The sequence below is a fragment of the Antedon mediterranea genome, chromosome 11 (genome assembly GCF_964355755.1).
Source record: "Antedon mediterranea chromosome 11, ecAntMedi1.1, whole genome shotgun sequence".
NCBI lineage: Eukaryota > Metazoa > Echinodermata > Crinoidea > Comatulida > Antedonidae > Antedon > Antedon mediterranea.
The window spans coordinates 20,033,230-20,057,302 of record NC_092680.1 but is presented as its reverse complement, the minus strand read 5'-3'; the positions used below and the strand labels follow the sequence as shown (position 1 = coordinate 20,057,302).

Genomic DNA, 24,073 nt, shown 5'->3' with positions numbered 1-24,073 from the left:
TTGGGGGTTTTTACTAATTATTACAAAAACATAATGTTACCGTTCGAATTTATAATTAAATAAATGTGTGTTACTGTGATGTACCATCTTACAGCTTTTATCAGTATAAAAAACATTACATATTCAGGTAGACCAAAGTATAAGATACGTAAACGCTATACTGACCAATTAACTGGTATCACATTTGAGGGTGGACATGAAGTAGAAGTGGTTGAAGAAATTGATGGTAAAGGTAAAAAACAATTCAACAAGATTTATCAAATAATTGTTAGGTTAATCGATAAAAAAAATTCAATTTACTTGTGTATTCTTTTAATTTTCATCATAGTTATATAACATAATCGTAGTGCTAGCTAGTAGTAAATGTAATTCATTTTTGGTTATATATATATTGATATATTATTGATTCTAAATTTTAAGATTAAGATTAGATTGACGTGCAATACGACAAATGTATTGTCTTCATTATCGTGTTTTATTAATGTTATGGATTCTTTGATTTTTCTGTCTTTCCGTGTTGATTCTGTGGCCAATATTTTTCGTAATTCTAATTTTGTAAATAAATGTGAATAATAATGTGATCTGTGAATAATTTCGGAGGCTGATATTCTAGCTGATCTTGGTAGTATACGGTACCTGTGCAATGTGAAGTTACGTCTGCTTTTATGTTTTTTTAAACTCTTGTGGATGTTTTTATCTTGTAGCAATGTTTCGTGTAGAGAGGATACACGACAAGAAAGTTGGTTGGATACCAAAGAAAATAGGACAACAGTTAGAAAATGAATACCAGATAATGGTAAACTTCAAGTCGGAACGAAGAAAAGAAAGACTTGAAAAAAGAGAGAAAGGGTATATTTTTTGCAAAAATTTTGATGCCTTATTTATACAAAATCATATGAAATACATGATAATCTCTATTACTTTTGTGTCTGAATGATGTTCTATCCGTCCAATCAATAAGGCTAAACTACCTCCTTTTTATGTACAGTGTACCTGGCACTATATTTTATGTGCCTGTTGACGCACCTACACCCAGCTTGGAAACCGAAGAAGGTAACTTGCATTTTCTCTTCTCTTTTTCTTTGTATTTGATTTAAATTTGAAGCAATGGACGTACAGTATAATTGTATTTCAATTAAACTAAATGTATCATATTATATTTTTATTAGTCAAAAAGTTTCCTTCAAGTAAACCGTGAGTATAGATTTACATTATAAATTATATATATATTGTGCTCCACATTATAAATATGTGTTTGTATCTGTGCAGTGTTTAATTATTCTAATGGGTAGCTGAATTTTATACTGACTTCTAGCGACAATGTGTAGAGTAACTAAAAGTAAACAAATAATGTCAAAGTCAAAACCGTAATATATTACATCGAAGTCCATTAGTGATACTAAATCAAATAAAATGTTCAACTTCAGACTTCAACCACGCGTGAATATTTTAATTTATTTACACCACTGAATGTAATCAAACAATATCAGAACCAATAACAAACTCGGGTTAAACGTTTGTACCAATGTATACAGAGGTTGTAACTCATAAACTAGGCCCGATACACACCACATACATCTTTTTTTCTTTGTTTACGGATCAAAATTATATATATTTTTTTATATCTTATGATTCAGGAGCGTGCAGAAGATAGACCAAGTAAGTTTTTACAGTATGTTAGTTACGAATATAATTTGAACAAAATAAATAAAATTAGAAAGAAAAAAAATACACAAAGTGAATGAATATTATAAAACGATCATGAAAATAAAATATTAATCGTGTAATTGTCTAAGATGTTTTTACAAAGATTTTTAGTGAATTTGTGAATTTTGTGAGCAAAACTTTAGAAGACCTGAATACCCTCAATAGTCGTTACGTCACGAACGCAGCACTGAATCCGCAGAATGGTATTTTACAAGATGGAGAATATAGAAGACTGTTTGCGAGAATTCCAAAGCTTATTCAGTTTCTTAATAAGTATGTTATATTATATGCATAGTTTAGTTTAGTTTTCGCATTCAAATTATAAATTGTCAAATATCAGAGGTAAAAGTATGTGTAATCAGTAACTATAGTAAGATTTCACTCAAACTTCGTATCCAAAAAAAGACATGACGTCACAGGATGACGCACAACAAGTTTTTTTTCCGTGTGTGTAAATATATTATGAATAAAAAATATCATGGCTTCCGATAAAATATAAAAATAAATGAATAAATTGTTTTTAAAATATGTATTTTGAACAATTTCACATTTAAAAAAAAAAACATTTTGGTTATAACATTTTTATTCTTTGGTTTCATTTATTTGCAGCCTAATGAGCAATTTGAAAAAATGCAACTCGCCAGATGGTGATCAGATTTGTCAGCTTCTACTTGACGCTGTAACCACTGATTATCTGGAAAGTTTCAAGGATTATACGGTTAATTTTAGATTTCAAAAATTTACACTGTCATATCTAAGGTTAGAATGATTTAAGTCTTATCTATTAAAAGAACAAACCATAATACCTATCCCAAGGCTTTTTTTTTGCACAAGTAAATACATTAATGATAATCTATCAAAATGTATTTATTCTATAAAGCTAAGTATATGTACAAATAATTTATGTCATAAAAAAATGTCATGGAAAAGGGAACCCAAAATAAGCAAAGCTTTTTAAGCCGAGACCCTTAAAAACAATCAGGTAATAAGAAGTATTAATATCAATAACAGTAACAACAAAACAAAATAAATATGATAAATAGTAAAATAATCTTCTAAAGTAATTCAAGTGATTAAAATCTCACCTGTTTCAATAATGATTGTTGGTCTTTTAGCGCAGTAAACAGTGCTTTATGTTTATAACATTACTGTTGTTGTCGGTGTTGTTTTTTTTTCTTTTTAAGTTATCATTAGTTATTAATATTTTATGATTATCATACCATGTCATCCAGTCGTCGTGATAATATACTTATTTGCGTTATGCTCTCATCTACTTATTTTATATTTTTAGGAGAAAAAATGATTTATTTGTTAAATTAGTAAAAAAGCAAGACACAAAGAAAGACACCTTGGATCTTCTGTTGGTTGCACCGTGTTTTTTCATCGACAAATTCAACTACCACATCAAAGTAAGATACATACATTTTCATTCGTAAGGTATAAATATAGGCCTAATACCACCAGGACAAAATATTTAAGATAAATTGAATCATTCATTCATCACTTTCGTACTGACAAGCATTCAGTGCCCGAATGGCAGTTGAAATAAATCTGAAATCATTAATGTATTAAGATAATGCCGGTATGCTGTAATGGGTCGAATGCTACTCTCTTTGTCTACAATTAAATGATCTTCATACCATTATGTTTACCGATCTTAATTAGAAAGAAATGTAGGCCTACATGCAATCGATTACACTATTATTTTTTTCATATCGTTTGTCCGGTATACATTATGAACAAGGTTTATGATTGTTTTTTATTTTTTATTAGTATTAAAATATGAAAGTTGTTTTTTGTAGGCCTACCACGGATTATTAAATAATAATATAATATTGATGTATGTTGTGGTGTGCAATGTGTTTTTAAGTATGACATAGGCTGCGGTTGTGAGATTTGATAATTAATATAATTGTTGATAATTGTAATTTTTGTTTTAAGAGATTTCAAGAAGCAGTATCTTCCAACCCGGAAGCAAACGTAGTGAGACTGGCTCATGACCTCACTCAATATATGAAACACATCTTAAGAGAGTGTAAAGAACAAGACAATACATTACAAGAGAGAGAAGAAAAACATGTATCAAAGATTCTGCTTAAATTTGAAGAAAGTGAAGGTGTACTTTTATCCGAGGTAAAGCAAATAATTATGCAGCAATTCTATATAAATTTGTTAAGGAAGTTTTATGGAATTATTAGTTTTGGGTTTGTTTGTAAGGTCGACCAATTAGATGATAAAAAGCACAAACCTAAAACAATAATTTGTTTCTCTCGTGGATTAATTTTTGCTTAATTCCTATTACTGTTCTCTTGTGACTGTGTATTACGAAATTAAATCATTATTGTTGCACTGTGAATAAGGATTTGCACACATTTAGGACAATATTTGACGATAATTTTAATAAAATTGCCCAGGCCAAATAACTGGAAATTGCTGTGGTAGCACTCGCAATTAACAGGTGGTATGTAGCTGAATATATAAACATGTTAACATATTGGTGAAAAACATGGAAAGTAAATAATGATTGTATTGCAGTAAACGAGTTTAGTGTTTTACACAGAGGAGTGGCCATTTAAGTTAAAGACAATCTACTTGTAGATACCTTCCTAACAATAATGTTCCCAACAAATTGTAATGTGTATTGCTAGCTACGAGTGTACGTCTTCATCGTCTACCACTGTGACCTACTGCTGTGGCCGCAATTGTTGTCAGTGCGGTGTACATTCCACCAAACACCAAAAGGTGTTATGTTATGAATGCTTTTTTGTATTTTTCGGTGAATATTTGTATATTTGTTTTATATATATTTCCTACAAATTCCATGTAATTCAGCAGTTTTGCTGCTAATTGGTTTGTTGTTAATAATAGATTGAAATAATCATGTGTCGTGTCTGGGTAATTTACCGGATGGTGCGTTGAATTCTTACGTCTTTTTAGTTGTTTTTCTTTTAGTTAGGCATCAAGCAAACCAGTTGTTTAATGTATACATGCAAATAACACTCGGCATTGTAATTATTCAATTCATATATTTTCATGCGTAGAAGGAGAAACAAATTAGTAATGAGAGTTGGGCTAAAACTTGGAATGACGTCATAGTGTATTCCAGAAAGAAAAGGGGTAGCAAAGACTGGGAAAAAATAGGATCCAATGTAAAGTTGGTCACATTTGAACGAGTGGTGATGCTTATCGACGAAAAGCACCACAAAATACAAAATGAGTAAGCATTTCACTAAATTAAACCGTTCACTGATAATAAAATTAATAAATTCAATAAATGCATTGTATGGTACTAATTGTATCTTTACCATAATATTATACAGTACATCCATTGCATAGTACGTCAACGTCTTTATCATTAAATTATTGAACAAATTAAAAGAATTACTTCTTTGATAAACAACAGCACAAATATATTACTTTACATTTTATCCAAACATATTACTGAAAACAATCTAGAAAAATATTATATTATTATTATTGCATGAGATGGCGCCTATTATTATGTTCAGATCATAACATTATTATGTTTAAACATGGCACAGCAAGTAATACAAAGACTAATAATGCATTAAAATTATGTTTACAAACAAATCATTTATATCTCAAATATACACTGTATCGATGCTTGATTAATTATAGTACTAATTTTGAGTTTCGATTATTTTAGGGTTTGCTATAATCTGATCGACTGTGCCAACAAGAATTGTGTTAAGCTTCAGAACCCATCAAGTGACACCTATCCGTTTAAAGTACCAAAGAAAAAAGGTGTGTCAATGGATGTGTTTTTTATTGTTATGCACACGGATAAGGAAGGAAATCAATCAAGGAAATCAATGGATTATTATGTCTGTTGGGAACCTTCGCATGACAGGTTAGTTGAGCTTTCGTGTTCTCTAGCGATACATGGACATTGTTAAACACAATTCCATTTCATAAATCGGTAAACATTGTTATGAAGTTAACTATTAACCTTAAATGCAAATAACAATTCAATATTCAAAAATATATCTAAACGAACCAGTTCATGTAAACTAAAAGACTGAAAGACATGTTTATTGCTAACTTTAATTATTTTATAGAAGTTTCGAGTTTTGGAGGAAATCCTTTTTAATGGATGATGATGATGATGATGATGATGGGGAACTGTATGCTTCCTGGAGTAAGTGATTTATACGGTATTTTTTGAAAAACCATGTGATTGATAGAAATTATGTGGCTTATAGTTCATAGATGATAATAAGAATGATGATTTTGTTTGAACCAATTTACTTTTCTTTTGCTGTGTTTTGCATTTTTATGATCAAATGTTTAATATGATATTTATATAGTTTCACACACTTTAAACCTGGAAAATGTATTGTTTTATTTAATTGTATTGTAAAATACACAAATGTTAATGTTTTGAGACATTCTTATTCCTCTACATAATTATGTTATGGCTTATCAAACCAGGTAGACCAAAATACAAGATTGCTACAGAATTTCATGAGAGTAACAGTGGTAATCTAGAAGCCAATGTTGGTGACAAGGTAGAAATAACTGATAGATTAAACGGTATGTATGCTAGTATAACATTTTCAAACATGTTGAGGTACTGATCAATGTGAACCTAGTTAACGGTTTTTTAAAACAATACCTCAAGTTGAAATTTTCAAGTCAGTAAATGGTGTTTTTTAGGGAAAACACACTTTCTACATTATGTACTGAACGTATTCCCGTACCAACATTATTTTTACATAAATATTACATTGTTATTTTGAAAGTAAAACGACGGAACACAATGTCGTTAATCATTTTTTGAATAAATTTTTAATACTGTTAACATAATATTCACGTAAGTGTTATTTCATCTCATTATTATTAATATTTCAATAGGTTGGGTGAAAGCCATAAACCTTACAGACAACAGAAAAGGATGGATTCCTGATAAATGTCTTGGCGAATCAATACTGTTCCACTAAACGTTTGAAGAAATAATCATGTAGACATTACAATGAAGAACCTAAATATCAATACGTTAATATTCAAAAGTTGAATAATTGATACTTACCACCACTCTATATATCCAATTCGCCACTATCGTCTTAATTAAAATAAAACAAACGCAAAATAAAAAAAAAATAATAAAACTGATGGGTACAATGCTGGCTATTCCACTGTACGTGACTGGGTATCCACGACCTTTATTTTGTTTTTAATGTAAATATGGTGTGGATTACATTTGTACTTAAATGACAAGGTGGGCTTTCTGTAAATGCTTTTATGAAGTTAAATAGATAGGGTACTAGTTGAAATTATACTGACTTCCATTTATTGTTTGTTTAAAAAAACGTAGCAAAATTAAATGCGCTCTATATACAATGCACTGTATAATGTAAACTTAAGGAAGAGTGAATTTTAATAATGAATGAGATACTTTATAAACATCTTATTGACAAATAAAGTTTTCTCAAACTTACAAACTAAACAAGCAGGTCGTAAATTAAGAAACCTCAACATGTTTGATCTATTTAGTCCCATAAATTTATTTTATACACCAATGGAGTATTAAAACACATTTATACGATGCAACTAAATAAGCTAATATATAACCCAAAGGACCATAGGCCTACTATACGTTATGAATGTGTGCAAAGTGTATTTAAATTAATAGTTTAAATGTTGCAAACATATATATATATAAATAAATCAGGCAAAGAACATTAATTCTAAACCGCCCGGTGATATACTGAAATTTAATTAATTAATTTGAAACGATAAAGATGAGGAAATCTGTGAGAATATATATATATATATATATATATATATATATATATATTTTGAACAATACCATGTAAGCCCCATGTATATTTATATATATATATATATAAATCCAAAGGCAAATTACTGAAAAAAAATGACAATGCTGTGGGTATCAGTTGCTGGATCTCAATGGAGATACAAAAATAAAAAGCGAAAAGCTAAATCAAAACGATAAAGTAAACAGCCAGAAAAGTTAGCAGAGCTTTCGGGCAACTAGCCCTTCATCAGTGCAAGTGAAGGAATATATATATATATATACATGTATTTTTATATTTGATTATTGTATTGTTTTGTTTCCGAATGTAAAAGTCAAGTTAATATAATTATATACAGTTAAAGATGTATTGTCCCCCTGAAAAATTAATTCTTAAACATTTCTCTGTTGAATGTGCCATTTTAATGTCAACAAATAGTTATCCACTTTGAAAAGTATTTACCTAAAAAAATGTAATTTAAAGCAAAAAATAGTCAAATTGGCTGCCAGCCAATGGATTTTTGGTTGAATTTAACCATTTATTTTGTAATTTTTTTTCTACAGAAATGATTAAATTTATTAAAGCAACAAAATAATCTATTCAAAGTCTGATTTTATTAATTTTTATTTTTCATGTTTTTGGGGACAATACATCTTTAAATAATGATGTTCAGCTTAATTCTACGCGGTGGCGGAACGATACTACATATGGACGTAACTATTTTACCATGGAGGAAATAAATATGTACGAAATTGTTTATTTTGTGTTTACGAAATGGAAACTTAATGAAGCATTTCGAGTAAACTTACAGTATGTACCAGTCAATTATAGAAACCCTTTGTCATAAAAATTTCTAAAGATTCAGAAATAGATTACACGGTGTAGATACTATACCTAGTATATTTACAAAATAACTCAGTCGTTGGATAAACATCATGAAGGCAAGTAAAGTGCCACCCACCGTTAAACCAAAACCTCGTCGCCCAAAATCCGAAAGTTTTAACGTAAGCCAAAATGCTCCGGCAAAGGCTAAATTTGAACAACTAAGAAGACAGTCTGAAAGTAATCTGAACGTGGATGATAAATATGGAAAAATCGCAACGTTTGAATACAATTATGAGAATCAGCCACTAATAGGTAAGATTCACTTTTTGTTTGTAGTATTGTATATTTGTTTAGTACCGTATACGATCATGCCATAGGAATGTACAAGATCACCATTTGCAACACTGTCTTATAATATGTGCATCGCAGTTACACATGATAACACATTTGCAATATCAGTGTTTTAGATAACAAGTCTTTAAACAATAATCTCAGACTACTGTGAGCTTGCTCATTTGCATATCATCTGCTAAGCGTACTCATGTACTATGTTGAAGCCGGTGAAGCCACAACACCAAACACATGACAGTCTGAAAATAACTGTTTGTAACCAAGCCTCTAAATTAGGATAATTGGTATAGCTATAATATGCCTATACATGACGTATCCTCTATGTAGCATTATGTGCATGTACCTGTAGATAACCATGGTAAAAGGGTAGTCATTGAGAGTGAAAATTATATCAACATTTTGATCATTTAAGTGGATGATTTGCTATTAAATATAGAGGATTGAATACAAAGAGCTCATTTCGCAATAACAGTCGCCTGTGAAAAGACACTTCCTCAAACGTCACAGCTACTTTTGTTCGATTATTTTCTATTCTATCAAGCTGGATTTTATTTTTATATTTCTCAATTTCCTCTTCTATTTGAACACAGTATTCAATAATAAATAAAACTCGTAAGCCAAAGTAAAGAACTTGAACTTGAATGTGCTTCCACTGCGTTTATTTGTCCAGTATAAAATATCAGAAATGTGCTTTTTGTATACTAAACGCAATATGAAAAAGACGTGTATCCTGATCCTGATGTAATTTAAAACTATCTTTTGACAATTTTTTACTCCCCAGACATTTCTCCAAGACCATATACAAAAAGGTATGTTTTTTTGTTACAATTTTAAAGCTGTGAAAAACAATGTGATGTAATGGTAAGTAAACCTATATGCAAAAAGAAGGCCACAGCATCTGTGCATATTAAAGACACAGAAATATACCATGCTGTGTTTGTAAGGGATAAAGGCTCATGAGATTATAATGATGGGGTAGTCAATAGGAAAACCATTTTATTTTGCATTAGATTGTATAGTATATTGAATATACAATTTAAATGTTATTTTATTACTTTAAATGTAGCTGTATTTCAAATGGAAATCATATATCTAAATAAAGTCTAGCAAACTCTAGATTGATAATAAGAGGCTTGGAAATTTAAACCTGGTCTACTACACCAGCAAACTTGGAAAAACTGTTGTACAGACTCATGTTTGCAAACTAAAGTTTGATAATGTACACTTAGGCTGTATAGTGATATTGATTAGCATGGTAGGTAAAGTTGTCTACATTTATTGACACAATTATAAATGTAAACAATTTTTTATGTTGTGTTTTTACTACAATAACGATGACATATACTGATACTACTTCAAACCAACTACAATGTTATATATGTATTACACTAGACCACCCGATGTACCGAAGCAGCCGAATAAGATTAAACAGGTAATTTAAAAGCATCTTTAAACATTTTCTAGGCTACGATAAGCGTGTATTTCAAAAATATTGAATTCACTGTGAATCCTATACATTTTGTTCTTATTACAAATTCTTACAACAAATAAGGCAATGCTTCCGTTAACAGTTATGATGACAAGTGAATATGAGAGAAATACAAAGTGTTCTCTTAATAATGAGTAAGAACACAATAGTTTTTATATTACTTGTAATAAATGTTCAGTGTATAATTGTATAAACCGTTGGTACCAATACATATTAATAGATACATTTAATTATGCAGATTCAATATAAGCTAGAAAAGAAGGCAGGATGGATATTCGGTGAAAGTCAATTAACAACCTCGGGACCAACATACACACAGCAACAAGAGCAAGATCAGTTCAATAGTGCGACTAAATCACCATTCCCCAATGTACCAACGAAACAGTCGGAACAGTTACGTGGTCCGACTAAACCACCAAGTCATGGACCAACGAACTTGAAACAGCAAGACCCGGAATATTTACTTAGTTCGACTTCGTCACTAAGTCCTATGTCAACGAACTTGAAACAGCAAGAGCCGGATAATGTACTTAGTTCGACTCCATCAGTAAGTCCTGGACCAACGAACTTGCAACAGCAAGAGCCGGAACAGTTTCTTGGTTCGACTCCATCAGCAAGTTTTTGGTCAACGAACTTGCAACTGAACGAGCCGGAGCAGTTACTTAGATCGACTACGTTACCAAGCCATGGATCAACAAACTTACAACAGAAGGAACCTGATCAATTACTCAGTCCGACTCCGTCACTAAGCCCTGAACCGACGAACTTGAAACAGCAAGAACCGGAACGTTTACTTAGTTCGACTACATCACTAAACCATCAACCAACGGACTTGCGGCACCTAGATGTTAGTCAGTTACATAGTCAGACTAAATCACCAAATCCCAGAGCAACAACAAATTGGCAGCAGCAACAAGATCAGAGGCAGTTAAGTTATCCGATTCTGCCGCCGAGGCCGAACCTGCACCAGCAAAAGCTAGAGCAGTTACATAGTCCGACTCAATCAGCAAACGCCAGAGCACCCAAAAACTTGCACCAGAGAGAATCGGAACAGTTACTGCCTCTGACTCCGTCACCAATCCGCACACCAACGACGAACTGGCCGAAGCAGCAAGAACCGGAGCGGTTATTTAGTTTAAATCAACAACCAAGCCATGAATCAACGAACTTGCGGCAGTTACATAGTCCGACCGAATCACCAAACCCTGGAACAACAACAAACTGGCAGCAGCAACAAGAACAGGAGCAGTTATATAGTCCGACTCAATCAGCAGACGCCATAGCACCCAAAAACTTGCACCAGAGAGAGTCGGAACAGTTACTGCCTCTGACTCCGTCACCAATCCGCAAACCAACGTACTGGCGGAAGCAGCAAGACCCGGAGCAGTTACTTCGTTTAAATCAACAAGCAAGCCATGAACCAACGAACTTGCGGCAGCTAAATATTGGCCAGTTACATAGTCCGACTCAATCACCAAACCCTGGAACAACAACAAACTGGCAGCAGCAACAAGAACAGGAGCAGTTATATAGTCCGACTCAATCAGCAAACGTCACAACACCCATACACTTGCACCAGAGAGAGCCGGAACAGTTACTCCTTTCGACTCCGTCACTAATCCGCAAACCAACGAACTGGCGGAAACGGCAAGAACTGGAGCGGTTACTTAATCCGGATCAATCTCCAAGTCCTGAACCAACTGAACATGGAAGCACCAGACAAACAATCATGCAACAAGAGACATATCAGGTAGCAAACATCGGGGATAGCCTGCAAAAGACAATAGGGACGAACCAGCAGGACATATCACCGTGTGAAGAAACTCCCGAGCACTACCCTTTCACAATTACCTGTAACATATCCAATAGATACGATCAGGTACCTACAGAAGAAAGAGATCCTACCTGCATAAAAGTAAGTTAGCTTGCCTATTAATTTGTTATTTTCCTTGACATTTATTCATTAGGTCTAATTAGTAGGTCAGGGGCCAAATGTTAATGTTAATCGGGGTAGTGAAAAAATGACCCAATAGTTACGTTTCAATATTGTCCTTACAACAGCAATACAGATTTGCATTAAAACATTTTGAAAATTACGTTTTAAAAATATAAATTTGATATTTCAGTTACACATGTAAGTTCTGAACAAATATCAACTTCTTTATTAATAAGTTTAAACTCTATACAATTTGTTTTTAGGAATGTGAGGATTTATTCATTCGAGTGAAATGGTTACATGATTATGTGAAAGAAACACGGGAGATGTACGAACAAAACAAACTAAACCATGCATTTTTCTCAGTTGGAGAACACAAGATGTTCAATCATTTGGATGAAATTGTGGAAGTTTTACATACGTACGATCATTTTCAAATATTTAATATTCAAATGTTCTTTTAAAGACTACGTTTTATGATTTCCAAACTGCCCTGTGTATAACACAAACATCACACGAATCTTATCCAACCTTAGAACAGAAATTACAAAACATAATTCAAATGTTATGAATTTTGTTGTTGCTCTTATCGTTATCAATATTCAAATCATTATTACAATAGTTTTAATATTATTTCAACCATTATTGGAAATGTTAGAATTGGTGTTAATTTGTAATACTTCTTTGTTTGTAGGCTAAAAACGCATTTGGAATATACACGCAAAGACATTGTCGAACTATATAAGTTGTTGAAAACTTGGCTAGCTGAGCGTTACTTTGAATGCTTTGAATGGTACTACCTGAATCAGGACATCAGACAGAATCTACTTTCATTCGTCAAGTAAGAATCTTTTTTTTTTCATCGGACATTTAAGAATCTGTAAATCTAGGTATCGATAATTAGCCGTTTGAGTTATAATCTTTTTTATATTACCTTTGTTTAGGAAATCCCGGCCTGACTGCCACATGCTATTTCAAAGGTTGTCACAATCAACTCGACAAGAGTATTCATTTACAGATCTGGAAGAACGTTTTAAAGAACCAAATAACTGGTTTGATACACTAGCATATCATTTACAGGTTCGTATTGTGGTTTAGAATTAAAATGTCTCGGTTTTATGCAAAAGCATTTCTAAAAGGTCCACTTTTCGTTGAGCCATTTTTTAGGCATACTTATTGTATTATTGTAGGCCTATGTACATTTATCCCGTACCATAGTCCAAGGCCCTTTGAATTGCCTGGCGTTTCTGTGTGACGTGGTACCCAATATTCTATTTCTAACTCAATCATATTTAAGACGGTCATAAAATACATGCTTTAAAACTCATAAATTATACAGTATTTGGTACATTATTTACAAATATATATGTATAAAATGTTGGAACAAATTATATAAATATTTCAACTCATACAAAGAATAATCATCCTGTTTCTTTTACAGTTCATCGATTCTGTGGTTTAATCTTCAATCACATCAATCAAAATATATTCATATTAGTTAGAGAATACCAATAAGAATATTATGCCTAATGCTAATATTTGTTTTTGTATGCCTGGAAATTATACATTATTGTGGTGTATTTCAACAAAAAGTACCCATTAACTAAGCAATTAATATTCAATTCAATTCAATTAATTTCAATTTCAATTTCTTTTTATTTCGGAAATATCATCCATATTAATAAACGTATAAACAGAAAAAAAAAATTAACCAAGGCTTATTAGTGTTACTACTATACCCCACATTTAATGAATTGTCTAACTGTTTATAAAGGATTTGAAGGAGGCCAAAATAAATTGCCATGGCAATGCTGTGAGCCAATTAGCACACGAAACGCAACAGCTTTTGGTGAATACGCAACACAGATTACAAGAGGAATGTAAAGATAGAGCTGAGAGAGATGTAAACCATTCATCTAAAATCGTTGAACAGATACAATTTCCAAAAAACGAGTTTGGACTCATTGGTGAAGAAGTAAAGTTGAATCTTATTTATTCATATTATTATTAAAATTAATAGCTTTATAAATCAATATTAACTAAATTTAATAGATTATGTTTTTAATTGTGCATTTACCGTATTGTACTTTCTTGGCCAAACTAGTTTTATTAGAAATTGCATTGGCTTTTCTACTTCTAAATATTAATGGATATTCACTTCTTTCGATAACTTGTGAAATATGTTTATAAGTATTCATTATTTTAAGTATACTGTGAGCTAGTAATAGTAAATCATTATTATTGTACTACAAGTTATAATCTCATTATCATCAAAATAATTATGACTAGATTATATTCTTAATTGTAGGCTTCCTTAATACTGGCCGAGGATTACGCAAAGGTGCATGGGATTTTTTTAAACGTAAACATGCCAAAGAAATCTAAATACGGCAAAAGTGCTTATCCTGGTAACAAAGTTTACTTGGTGGTATTCGAAAAGTTTGTTCTTTTGACCACAGCAGAAGAAACTAAAAGAAGGTGACTAAACGTATTATTTTAATCCAGCTGAATTATTCCTTTTAATTGCCTATGATTATCATATAATTACATCTCCTGTCTCTAGGATAATATTTCTATAAGATATCTCTTCTCATTTTGATTCTTGTTGAGTTGAGGAAAGTAGCAAGACAAGACAAACGGTAAAAATCAAATATCAATATTGCTATTTTACTTCTGATTAATGGATAATCATGTAGTTGATTTAGGCCTAACAAGTTGAAAATTATAACATTATTATATGTAACCAATATTTTACTCATTCTAAACCTAAAGTAAAAGCACATCATACCAGTTACTGGAATGCTGTAACAGAAACTACGTTGATTTCGAACAACTACCAAAGAAAGCGTCTCCACATCCACATACGTTTGTACTGTATTTTTACAAGCTCGTTGGACAAACTAAGACTCTCTGTTTAACTACCAAATACGTATTAGCTTTTACGGGTGACAAAGTCGCAACTGAGTAAGTAACACTGGTTTTGTTAATGTTTTAAATTGTTTTGTGAATATCAATTATCAGCCATATATGCATTGAAGCGGCTACCAGTATAAGCATATAAACTATATTATTTTGTCTACATTTGGCGACTGATGAACTGATGACTCCTTTAAATTAATAATTTCTCTTAGTTATGTTTTTATAGTATTTTTTAGTTTAAATGCAGTAATAAATATTCTAGCAAAAGGAAACTAGCCCATGTGAAATGAACGTTTGCTACACTGTATTTTATTATTTGAGGAGAGAAAAACTAAATTATGTCCACCAAACCAATGTTTAACTCCATCATGATTTTTCTTAATAGTTCAGAGGTGAAAGAATGGGAAAGAGCCATAGTAATTCCAGAAAATGGTATCTATGCAACATGGAGTAAGTTCGTATATCAAATAACAATTTTGTAATAATATTTTGATACCGATTAGCTCAAGAAAATTTGTAACCTGCATTAACCATTGGAATTAACTTTCAATTGAGTCTTTAGAGAGAATATATCATTTGACTTTTTAATGTATAGGCCTAAGCACATTTATGTAAAATTAAAAAGTAAAAATAAAGTGAAAAAACTTAAATTAAACAACCTTTTGCATGATAATACACTACATAAACAAATTGTAATTAAACAAATAAACAAATATATTATATTATACAGGTAGACCGATGTACTCAATACGTCAACAGTATACTGACCGATTAACTAATGTTACGTTTACTTTTGAAGATGAAGTTGAGGTGATTGAAGAAACTGAAGATGAAGGTAACGATTACTCAGTATTACAGCTATTAATTATTGCTTAACCCTTTGTAGCCTACGCGTGGGTCACTGTTTCTTGATCGCGAACCTACAAAATAATGCGTTTGATTGCGATCCTCATTCTACATCCGTTTCTTGATTTATTCATTGCAACTCACGTTTTATGAACTTCTGAGTTACTAGTATTAGTAATTGATATGGAATACTATGCAATGCGTAGGCCTACAAAGCAGCACCTAGTCATGAGTTCAAGTAATGTTCCTATAAACAATATAGAGAGTAAACCATATTGAGTAAATGTTGATATTCTCGATTGAAAATTAGTTTTATGTTTCAGTAATGTTTCGCGTACAAAGATTACACGACAACAAAGTTGGTTGGATACCAAGAGAAATAGGACAACAGTTAGAAAACGAATACCAGATAATGGTCAATATCAGGTCTAAAGAAAGACTCGAACGAATCAACGTAAGAGAGCGAACCTCGAATAAAAAGAAAAGGTAAAATCTATGCATTTTAGATGCCCACAAAATCTAGATTTAAGTCCAGTAAAAATGTATCTTCTCAGCGAATGTAAATGAAAGTAATTAAAGTGTAAATCATTTTAATCTACGAATTAAATAAAAACGGATATAATTATCAACCTGCATCTTTCATTCTATAATATATTTATTATTTCTGTTGTTCAGGGTTTCGGTTGGAATCGGTGTTGAGGAATTTTCAAAGCGAAAGACAATTCTTGGTCAAAGGTTTGGAGGTGTGATTGCTTTCAAACGACGTTTGCTTAACAGAGAAGATACAGAAGTTAACCTGAATAAAGTAAGATAGACTAAACTGGTGTTCTAGTACTTATACCTTTTCTTTTATCTATTATCCGTTGCAGCTTTATCTCATAAGCATTGTCAGTTTGTCCTATAATTTGTGTTAATCATGAATTTTGTAATAGTGTTGCCAATTGTAGAGATACATTGTTATTGCAAGTATTGATTGAATATAATAAGCTTTCTTAAATTATTGAAGGAAAAAGAATCTTCTGAATTAGCGACACATAAAAACAAGCGCCAAAGTATTGGCGCTACGTTTGATCAAAGGGACAGTTATGATGGTAATAGGCAGACGGAAGAGGTGCAACAAATATCAGACAGTCAGTATCAAGCCAACAAGTAAGTAGACAAAACTGGTAATTTGAAAAATGATACAAAATATACACCAATTTAAACTTACGCCTCTTATTAATAAGCCTACTAAAACCAGGGGAAAATTGTTTTCACAATTTATAATGTAAATTTTAAAAATCTTGAGACGTTCACATTAGGTAAGGGATGTATAAAGTTATTCTGTATGAGGCAGATAATACATATTGTTCGTATCTGTTCCCTGAAGTACATTAAGTCTATTATGATTATTAATGTGTATATACAGTGTAGAAGAAGGTATATATTATGATGCTCCATATGCTTATGTTGATATTGCTCCACCATTGGATGCTGAGGCCAAAATAAGACCATCGTCATTCGAGAAAGAAAAAAAACCTGACCTACCTTCACGAAACAATTTGGAAACCGAAGCAGGTAAATGCAATTTTTTTGTTATGCAGTGGTGTACCGTGAAAAACCAAAATGTCTCAATGTTGGAATGAGTACCAACAAAATTAAAAATTAAATTAAAATATTATTCCTTTGTTATCCTATTGTCAGGTAAAATCATTATTTTGTCTTTATCTTTTAAAAGGGAATTTCGATAATTTTTCTTACATTTTTATTATCCTGACTGTATGTTAATATTTTTCTTAGATGAGACTTATGTTGATACACGTTATGGGTGAGTACAGGCAAACTTATACAAACTATGCTTCACAAACTCAGCGGGTGGGATTTATAGAAGGTCTTACAAGTCACAAAACTGATCGAAATCAGCTAGAAAATACTGATGAAACTTTTGAAAATTGTTTGACATTGTAGGCATACTGTAGAATGCGTTCCATGACTGCCAGACACCCATAATAATACCTCTCGTTTAAAAAAGAAGAGTCTAAAATGCTCATCTGGGTGACAGTGAGTCTAAAGGCTTAATCACGCTAAACGAAACCTTATAAATAAATAAATAAATAAATAAATAAAATCGAACGTTTTTGCATTTTTATTTACATAACCATGTACAACTTTTTTTTTTCGTAGGCCTCTTTTAAGTAACTAATATAATTGTTTTATTTTATGATTCAGGGGCATTCAGAAGATAGCCAGAGTAAGTATGTATCTTAGTTTTAGTAAAACAATTGAGAAGACACACATATCTTATATAATTAAATAATCTTGAGTACCATAATAAATAATCTTGAGTACTAAAAAACAAAATTGAACGTGTTATTTTTTACAAAGGTTTTCAATGAAATTGTCATTTATGTGAGAACATGTTTAGAAGACTTGAACGAACTCAATAGTCGTTACGTCACGAACGCAGCACTGGACCCACAGAATGGTATTTTACAAGAAGGGGAATATAGAAGACTGTTTACGAGAATTCCAAAACTCATCAAGTTTTTCAATGAGTAAGCCACCTATAAATGCATTTTTGGCTTTAACTATTATTCAAACGTATGCTTAAAATACGAAGCCTCATTGGTCAAAAAGTTAAGGAAACCGATAAACTACAGTACGTGTTATTGAAGAGTAAGAATTTAGTCTGACATCAATCTTTTCTGGCTGAAATTTTAACATTTTTATAATTTTAAAGTTACTGAACATTCCGTTTCGTAATTCAGTTTAATTTAAATTCATTTCGTTCAATAATTAGTTGTTAAATCTCCTCGTTTCTATGTTATTAGTAAGTGCAGTTAGCAAATTTAATCGCAGGAATCTTTGCTATAAAATGGGCATATTTGTGATTACTTTTTGTGCTAATTATTACCGTTATGTTTGCAGTCTTTTAAACGATTTAAACAAATGCAACCGGCACAATTGTTATGATATTTGCCAGCTCCTACTTGACGTTGTAGCCAATAATTATCTTAAGGATTTTAAAGATTATACGGTTAATTCGAGATTTCAAGAATCTACATTGTCATATCTGAGGTTAGAATTTAGCGTTGTTTACACGTTTTTTCCTGAATAAAATACAAAAATAACATATTATTGTTATTAACTATATAATTACATTGTCAAAATAATGTTCACAGTAAAACAATAGTGAAATAAGCTAAAAAGGATATATTGATGATTTCTGAACACCATTTAATCAATAATGATATGTATAATGTATATTAGTTATTTTATCGCCATAGATTCTTTAATTTATTACATAAATCTATTTTAGACAAAGAAGGAGATCATTTTTTGAAATTGTAAAAAGCCAAGAAACACCGAAAGATAACTTACAACGATTGCTGATGAAACCGTGTTACTTCCTCGAAGAGTTCAACCTACATATTAAAGTAAGGTAAACTTCATTTTTAGCGAAGATAATTAACACTATAATATATCTATTCCGTACGTTACATTACGTCATTAAATGTGAACGAATATTTTAAATCTTAGAACGAATTATCCATAAGATAAGATTAGGAAGTTTGAACAGTGCTCTAGTTATTTTAAAATGAGAATTATACTCGTTGACTAAATTTATCACATAAAAACTAAACCTAAAATTAAATAGGCCTACTATTTATATGGTATAAACATGTTTTTCACTTTTTGCCCACTGATTTCTATTTAACGAGGAGTGTTTCAGCACAATCCACCTTATGCTCACTTCATTGTATTGCTTTTATTGTAACGTTTGTGTTAAGAGTCTTCAAGAAGCAATTGAGAAATATTGCAACCCAGATGAAAAAGTGGTAAGATGGGCTCGTGATCTTGTTCAACATATGACAGTCATTATCAATGAATGTGAAGAACAAGATAGTAAATTGCAAGAGAAAGAACATAAACACGTCTCAAATATTCTTCATCAAATGGAGTTTGAAGCAACTGAAGGTGTAACTTTATCTGAGGTAAAGTTGTAGAAACATCTTGTCGTTTTATTTGAGCAATATACTTTATGAAGTTATTGTGCTTCCAAATTCATTATTAAAATTATAAATGATGTTATCTATAGGCAGAGAAACTTATTAGTAATGAGAGCTGGGTTGAAAGTTGGAATGACGTCATAGTGCATTCATGCAAGAAAAAAGGTGGCAAAGACTGGAAGAAGTTAGAATCGAATGTAAAGTTGGTAACATTCGAACGAGTGGTGATGCTTATCAACGAAAAACAATACAAGAAAGACAGAAAAATTTGGTAAGCACACAGAATTAAATTGTACACAATCGTTTAACAGTTTTAAGGTAGGTCAGGTCTGCTGTACGGTTATGTGCGGTGGTTAAATGCAATTCAAATATAGCTAAAGTGGCAAAATTATTATAAGAAGAGCCATTTTATCAGCTGGGTCTTCCACTGTTGGGTTGAAGGGGTTGACTACATTTAGTTATTCGTGTTTTAATTTTGCCATTGGAACGAAATAAATTTATGTTTTTATTTGATTTACGAACGACTATATAACCAACACTGTTTTACATTTTATGAATAAAAAGAATAAAAAATTCTACATAGAAACCATTTCCTATATTTAGTGTTAAGTATAAGCTCATCGACTGTGCCAACAAGAATTTTGTTGAAGTTGAGAAGCCATCCAGCGAAACATATCCGTTTAAAGTACCAAAGAAGAAAGGTTTGCCAATGAATGTGTTCTTGATTGTTATGCACAAGGATACATGTGAGAGAATGAAGTATTATATTTGTTGGGAATCTTCGCAAGACAGGTTTGTTGTTTTTGTTCATGTACGTTTAAATACTAATACTAGCAACATTGAAGTCATCTGTAAACGTGTTTGCTGTTAAAACATGTTATTAAAAGTGAATAGATAAATGTGTAAATGCTACATGATGGAACGGGCCCGATTTCCATGTCTATAGACAGTAAACATAGCCTATAGTTTCTTAGCCTCTAGCTTTCAACTTCATGGCAAGCCAGCTGTCGCTTGACACCAAGCTTCCCCGAAGGTCACCGTCTCTAAAAGTACCGGGAGAATATGCTGATGAATTTATGATAACGTCATGCCAATCTGCTTTAGATGTCATTAAAGTATTTGTCACTGATAGACTTTTCAACTATTTTAATATTGCAGAAGTTTCGAATTCTGGTGGAAAACCTTATCCGGACTCTCTGGTGACGTCGGGGAACAATATGCCTCATGGAGTAAGCATTCTTCTTAAAGAACCATTCTCAACATAATAATCTCGTTTAAGTTTGCAGTATATTGAGGATAGTAAGGTAAAGGATGGTAATGGTTATGTTGACGCCCATAGTTCAGCGTACTAAAGCCTCCTAAACTTATGTTGCAGGTAGACCCAAGTACAAGATTGCTAAACATTTTCTTGGAAGTGACAGAGGTGAATTGAAAGTGGATGCTGGTGACGAGGTAGAATTGACTGATAAAACATCTGGTACGTATATAATGATGCTTCATTTATCATCATATCATAACAGCTATAATATAGCCTACAGTAGGGTAACCTAATTATTTCTCATAATCACACGAATTGGATATTGGCCTAGAATGTATTACTTGCTGTTAACGTTGAATTCTCAGTACAAGATACAAGATACAAGAAAACTTTATTGTCAAAGGCCAAACATGTGGCAGTTGAAATTCTTCTTGCTTGCTGCAAGAACTCACCACACTACAACATAAAATAAATACTAAACTGAAACATTATCTTAAAAATCTACAGTTGAACTCATGGTACTAGGAAGGAGTTTCTGTGTAAGGTATATTGTATTAGGCGTCCAACAAAGGTCCTTATCTATAAGGGTACCAAGATACTTAAATTCATTGACAACATCTATTTCATTATTCTTAATTATAACTGCCTCAATGGGTGAATATTTCTTCCTAAAATTAAACACCATCTCCATTTGAGGCATTTAATATTAAATAATTATCGTCACACCAAGATATAAAATTAACTAGAGAGTTTCAGTAGTTATTCTTATCCTCTGAACAATAAAGTCCTGTGATGACAGTGTCATCAGCATAGCGTATTAGCTTACAGGCATTGTTATTGAGTATGTCGGTTTTTTTTTTAAAAATAGGTAGAGTAAGTACGACAGCGTAGTCAACGGTGGCATATAATTGAAAGCATAAATATATTCAATCGATTGTAATATAATTGACATAAAATAAAGTAACATTATAAGTTTTTTACTTAATTCTACATTTTTATCTTATATCATTTCAAAAGGTTGGGTACGAGCTGTAAATCTTAAAGACAACAAAGAAGGATGGATTCCAAATGATTGCCTTGGCGAATCAATACCCAGTATGTTCACGCGAGGCCTGAACTTAAAACAACGTGTAGGCATTGTAAACGCTGGGCATACACATCATTCTGTTATTGTTCGAAAAAGAAAGAAGTAAAAAAGTCCAGCCCATTCCCTTTCTCACGTACCACCTTGATGCTTACAATAGAAACAAGAATAATACAAATCTACACTTTGGTTATGTACACTCTTACCCTCGCATTATATATCACATCGTTTAGTCGGTTTTAGGGGTTTTGGTTTGTTTTACCGTTTACAAAGAAACTACACAACAAAAAGAACAATAAAACATTGTGACCGAGACGACTACCTTAAATTTAGTTGACCCACCAATAGAATATTCACTGTAGAGGTCACTTTATCATGAATTATCTTAACCCTGAACGTTGTACGATGTGACAGAATCATGAGTCTCGAATGTACGAATCAGATAAAACATATATTATATTTGATTTTATTTACTTGGGAAGTGTAAAACTGTAGATAGCTGATTTATAAAGTTATAATACACAATGATAAGCTTTAGCAATAATAAATCAACAAACATAGGAAATATATAGCAAGCCTCAGCTGTCTGAAGTATTTGAAATATAGTATTATTATATAATTTTTTATTATTATGTATCCATTGTAATGAATTATGCGTTTTGTATTATATTACTTGGTTTTAGCATAATAGCTTCACGCAAATGTATACTATATCCGGTTAATTTTATTATTCAAATGTAGGACTGTTGCTATTTACCTTAACAGAAGATTAACCTGCTCTGTTTAAAACGTATGCTTTTCATGTTTTAGTATTTCGGTAAATAGTGCTGAATTTAACGTCATGGCATAGAACCATTTTTACTTATAAATTCCGTTATATGGGTTAAGAAAGAATAGCAGATGAATTGCTGTATACAGAGAAACACAAACTACTAGTTTATTCATTGTTATATTAAGTACTGTAAGGTAATCAATATCATTGTACCTTAATTGTAACAGAGAATACATACACACTTTTCCAAAAGTATGCAAACTGTAATGTTAATACATTATAATAGTTTTTTAAAAAGAAACAAAAATATGGATAACAAGTGTGTATACATTCCAATATATATTTTATTCAAAATGAATATGTTAAAATAACAAGTATAATAAAGACAATATATACAATTACGGAGGTCTACATACGTTACCTTAAACACAAAGCTGATCAATCACTAAATAAATCACAACTAATTTCTAAATCAAACTAACATAATGTCAATTTATGCAAATGAACATGGTAAAATAACTAATTAAAATGAAAAATATAGTCACGAAAATAAACTAATTCACCAGATATATAGTACGCTTTACCTTAAATGGCCCAACACCGACATGCTGAATCAAACCAAGCAATTATTACATTGTCATACATTTCTAAATCAAACCCACTTAAATTATCCATTACCAACATTTTGTATCAAAGCATAGTAATTACATTTCTAAATCAAACCAACATATAATTTCAATGAATATATGCAAAGAAACATGGTAAATGAAAAATATAGTAAAACAACAATATACCACCACATTACCTTTAACGACAAACCTTAAATTATCCATTATCAACATTTTGTATCAAAGCATAGTAATTACATTGTCATACATTTTTTAATCAAACTTACTACTAATATTACTGAATATTATATATTTATGCAAAATGAACATGGAAAAATGTATAGTCAAGAAAATAAGCTAATATACTATGCACATAGTATCCCACTACCATTAACAACACAATTTAAATGACCAATTACCAACATGCTGAGCAAGCCAATGTATCGATGATTATACTATTTATGCAAAGGAAACATTGTAAATCAATTAATTGAAATAAAAAAATTAATATA

General features: G+C 31.4%; 2 protein-coding genes across 2 annotated transcripts; both read left to right on the top strand.

The window, feature by feature from the left end:
- The first annotated feature begins 55 nt into the window (after positions 1-55).
- LOC140062088 (uncharacterized) lies at positions 56-7,510 on the top strand. Its single transcript, XM_072108135.1, has 14 exons — positions 56-232; positions 705-849; positions 989-1,053; positions 1,170-1,194; positions 1,638-1,659; positions 1,811-1,980; positions 2,317-2,466; positions 2,999-3,116; positions 3,649-3,840; positions 4,749-4,924; positions 5,375-5,578; positions 5,787-5,866; positions 6,160-6,261; positions 6,583-7,510. The coding sequence occupies exons 1-14, from the start codon at positions 64-66 to the stop codon at positions 6,666-6,668; spliced, it is 1,704 nt and encodes a 567-aa protein (XP_071964236.1). The 5' UTR covers positions 56-63; the 3' UTR covers positions 6,669-7,510.
- On the top strand, positions 7,508-23,957 carry LOC140062087 (uncharacterized). Its single transcript, XM_072108133.1, has 27 exons — positions 7,508-8,621; positions 9,442-9,469; positions 10,053-10,092; positions 10,388-12,064; positions 12,349-12,506; positions 12,780-12,926; positions 13,030-13,165; positions 13,860-14,060; positions 14,394-14,563; positions 14,858-15,049; positions 15,390-15,454; positions 15,735-15,839; positions 16,174-16,336; positions 16,526-16,655; positions 16,857-16,999; positions 17,259-17,407; positions 17,630-17,657; positions 18,059-18,080; positions 18,215-18,384; positions 18,758-18,907; positions 19,149-19,266; positions 19,621-19,824; positions 19,929-20,110; positions 20,443-20,631; positions 20,998-21,068; positions 21,215-21,316; positions 22,115-23,957. The coding sequence occupies exons 1-27, from the start codon at positions 8,420-8,422 to the stop codon at positions 22,288-22,290; spliced, it is 5,118 nt and encodes a 1,705-aa protein (XP_071964234.1). The 5' UTR covers positions 7,508-8,419; the 3' UTR covers positions 22,291-23,957.
- The last annotated feature ends 116 nt before the right edge of the window (positions 23,958-24,073 follow it).

Excerpts from the sequence above, each read along its gene's own strand:
- LOC140062088 (XM_072108135.1), top strand. The coding sequence starts at position 64 with ATGTGTGTTACTGTGATGTACCATCTTACAGCTTTTATCAGTATAAAA. Across the intron at positions 1,660-1,810 it reads GCGTGCAGAAGATAGACCAA|ATTTTTAGTGAATTTGTGAA; the intron begins GTAAGTTTTTAC and ends GTTTTTACAAAG. Across the intron at positions 5,579-5,786 it reads TGGGAACCTTCGCATGACAG|AAGTTTCGAGTTTTGGAGGA; the intron begins GTTAGTTGAGCT and ends ATTATTTTATAG.
- LOC140062087 (XM_072108133.1), top strand. The coding sequence starts at position 8,420 with ATGAAGGCAAGTAAAGTGCCACCCACCGTTAAACCAAAACCTCGTCGC. Across the intron at positions 15,455-15,734 it reads TGGTATCTATGCAACATGGA|GTAGACCGATGTACTCAATA; the intron begins GTAAGTTCGTAT and ends TATATTATACAG. Across the intron at positions 18,908-19,148 it reads TCTACATTGTCATATCTGAG|ACAAAGAAGGAGATCATTTT; the intron begins GTTAGAATTTAG and ends AATCTATTTTAG.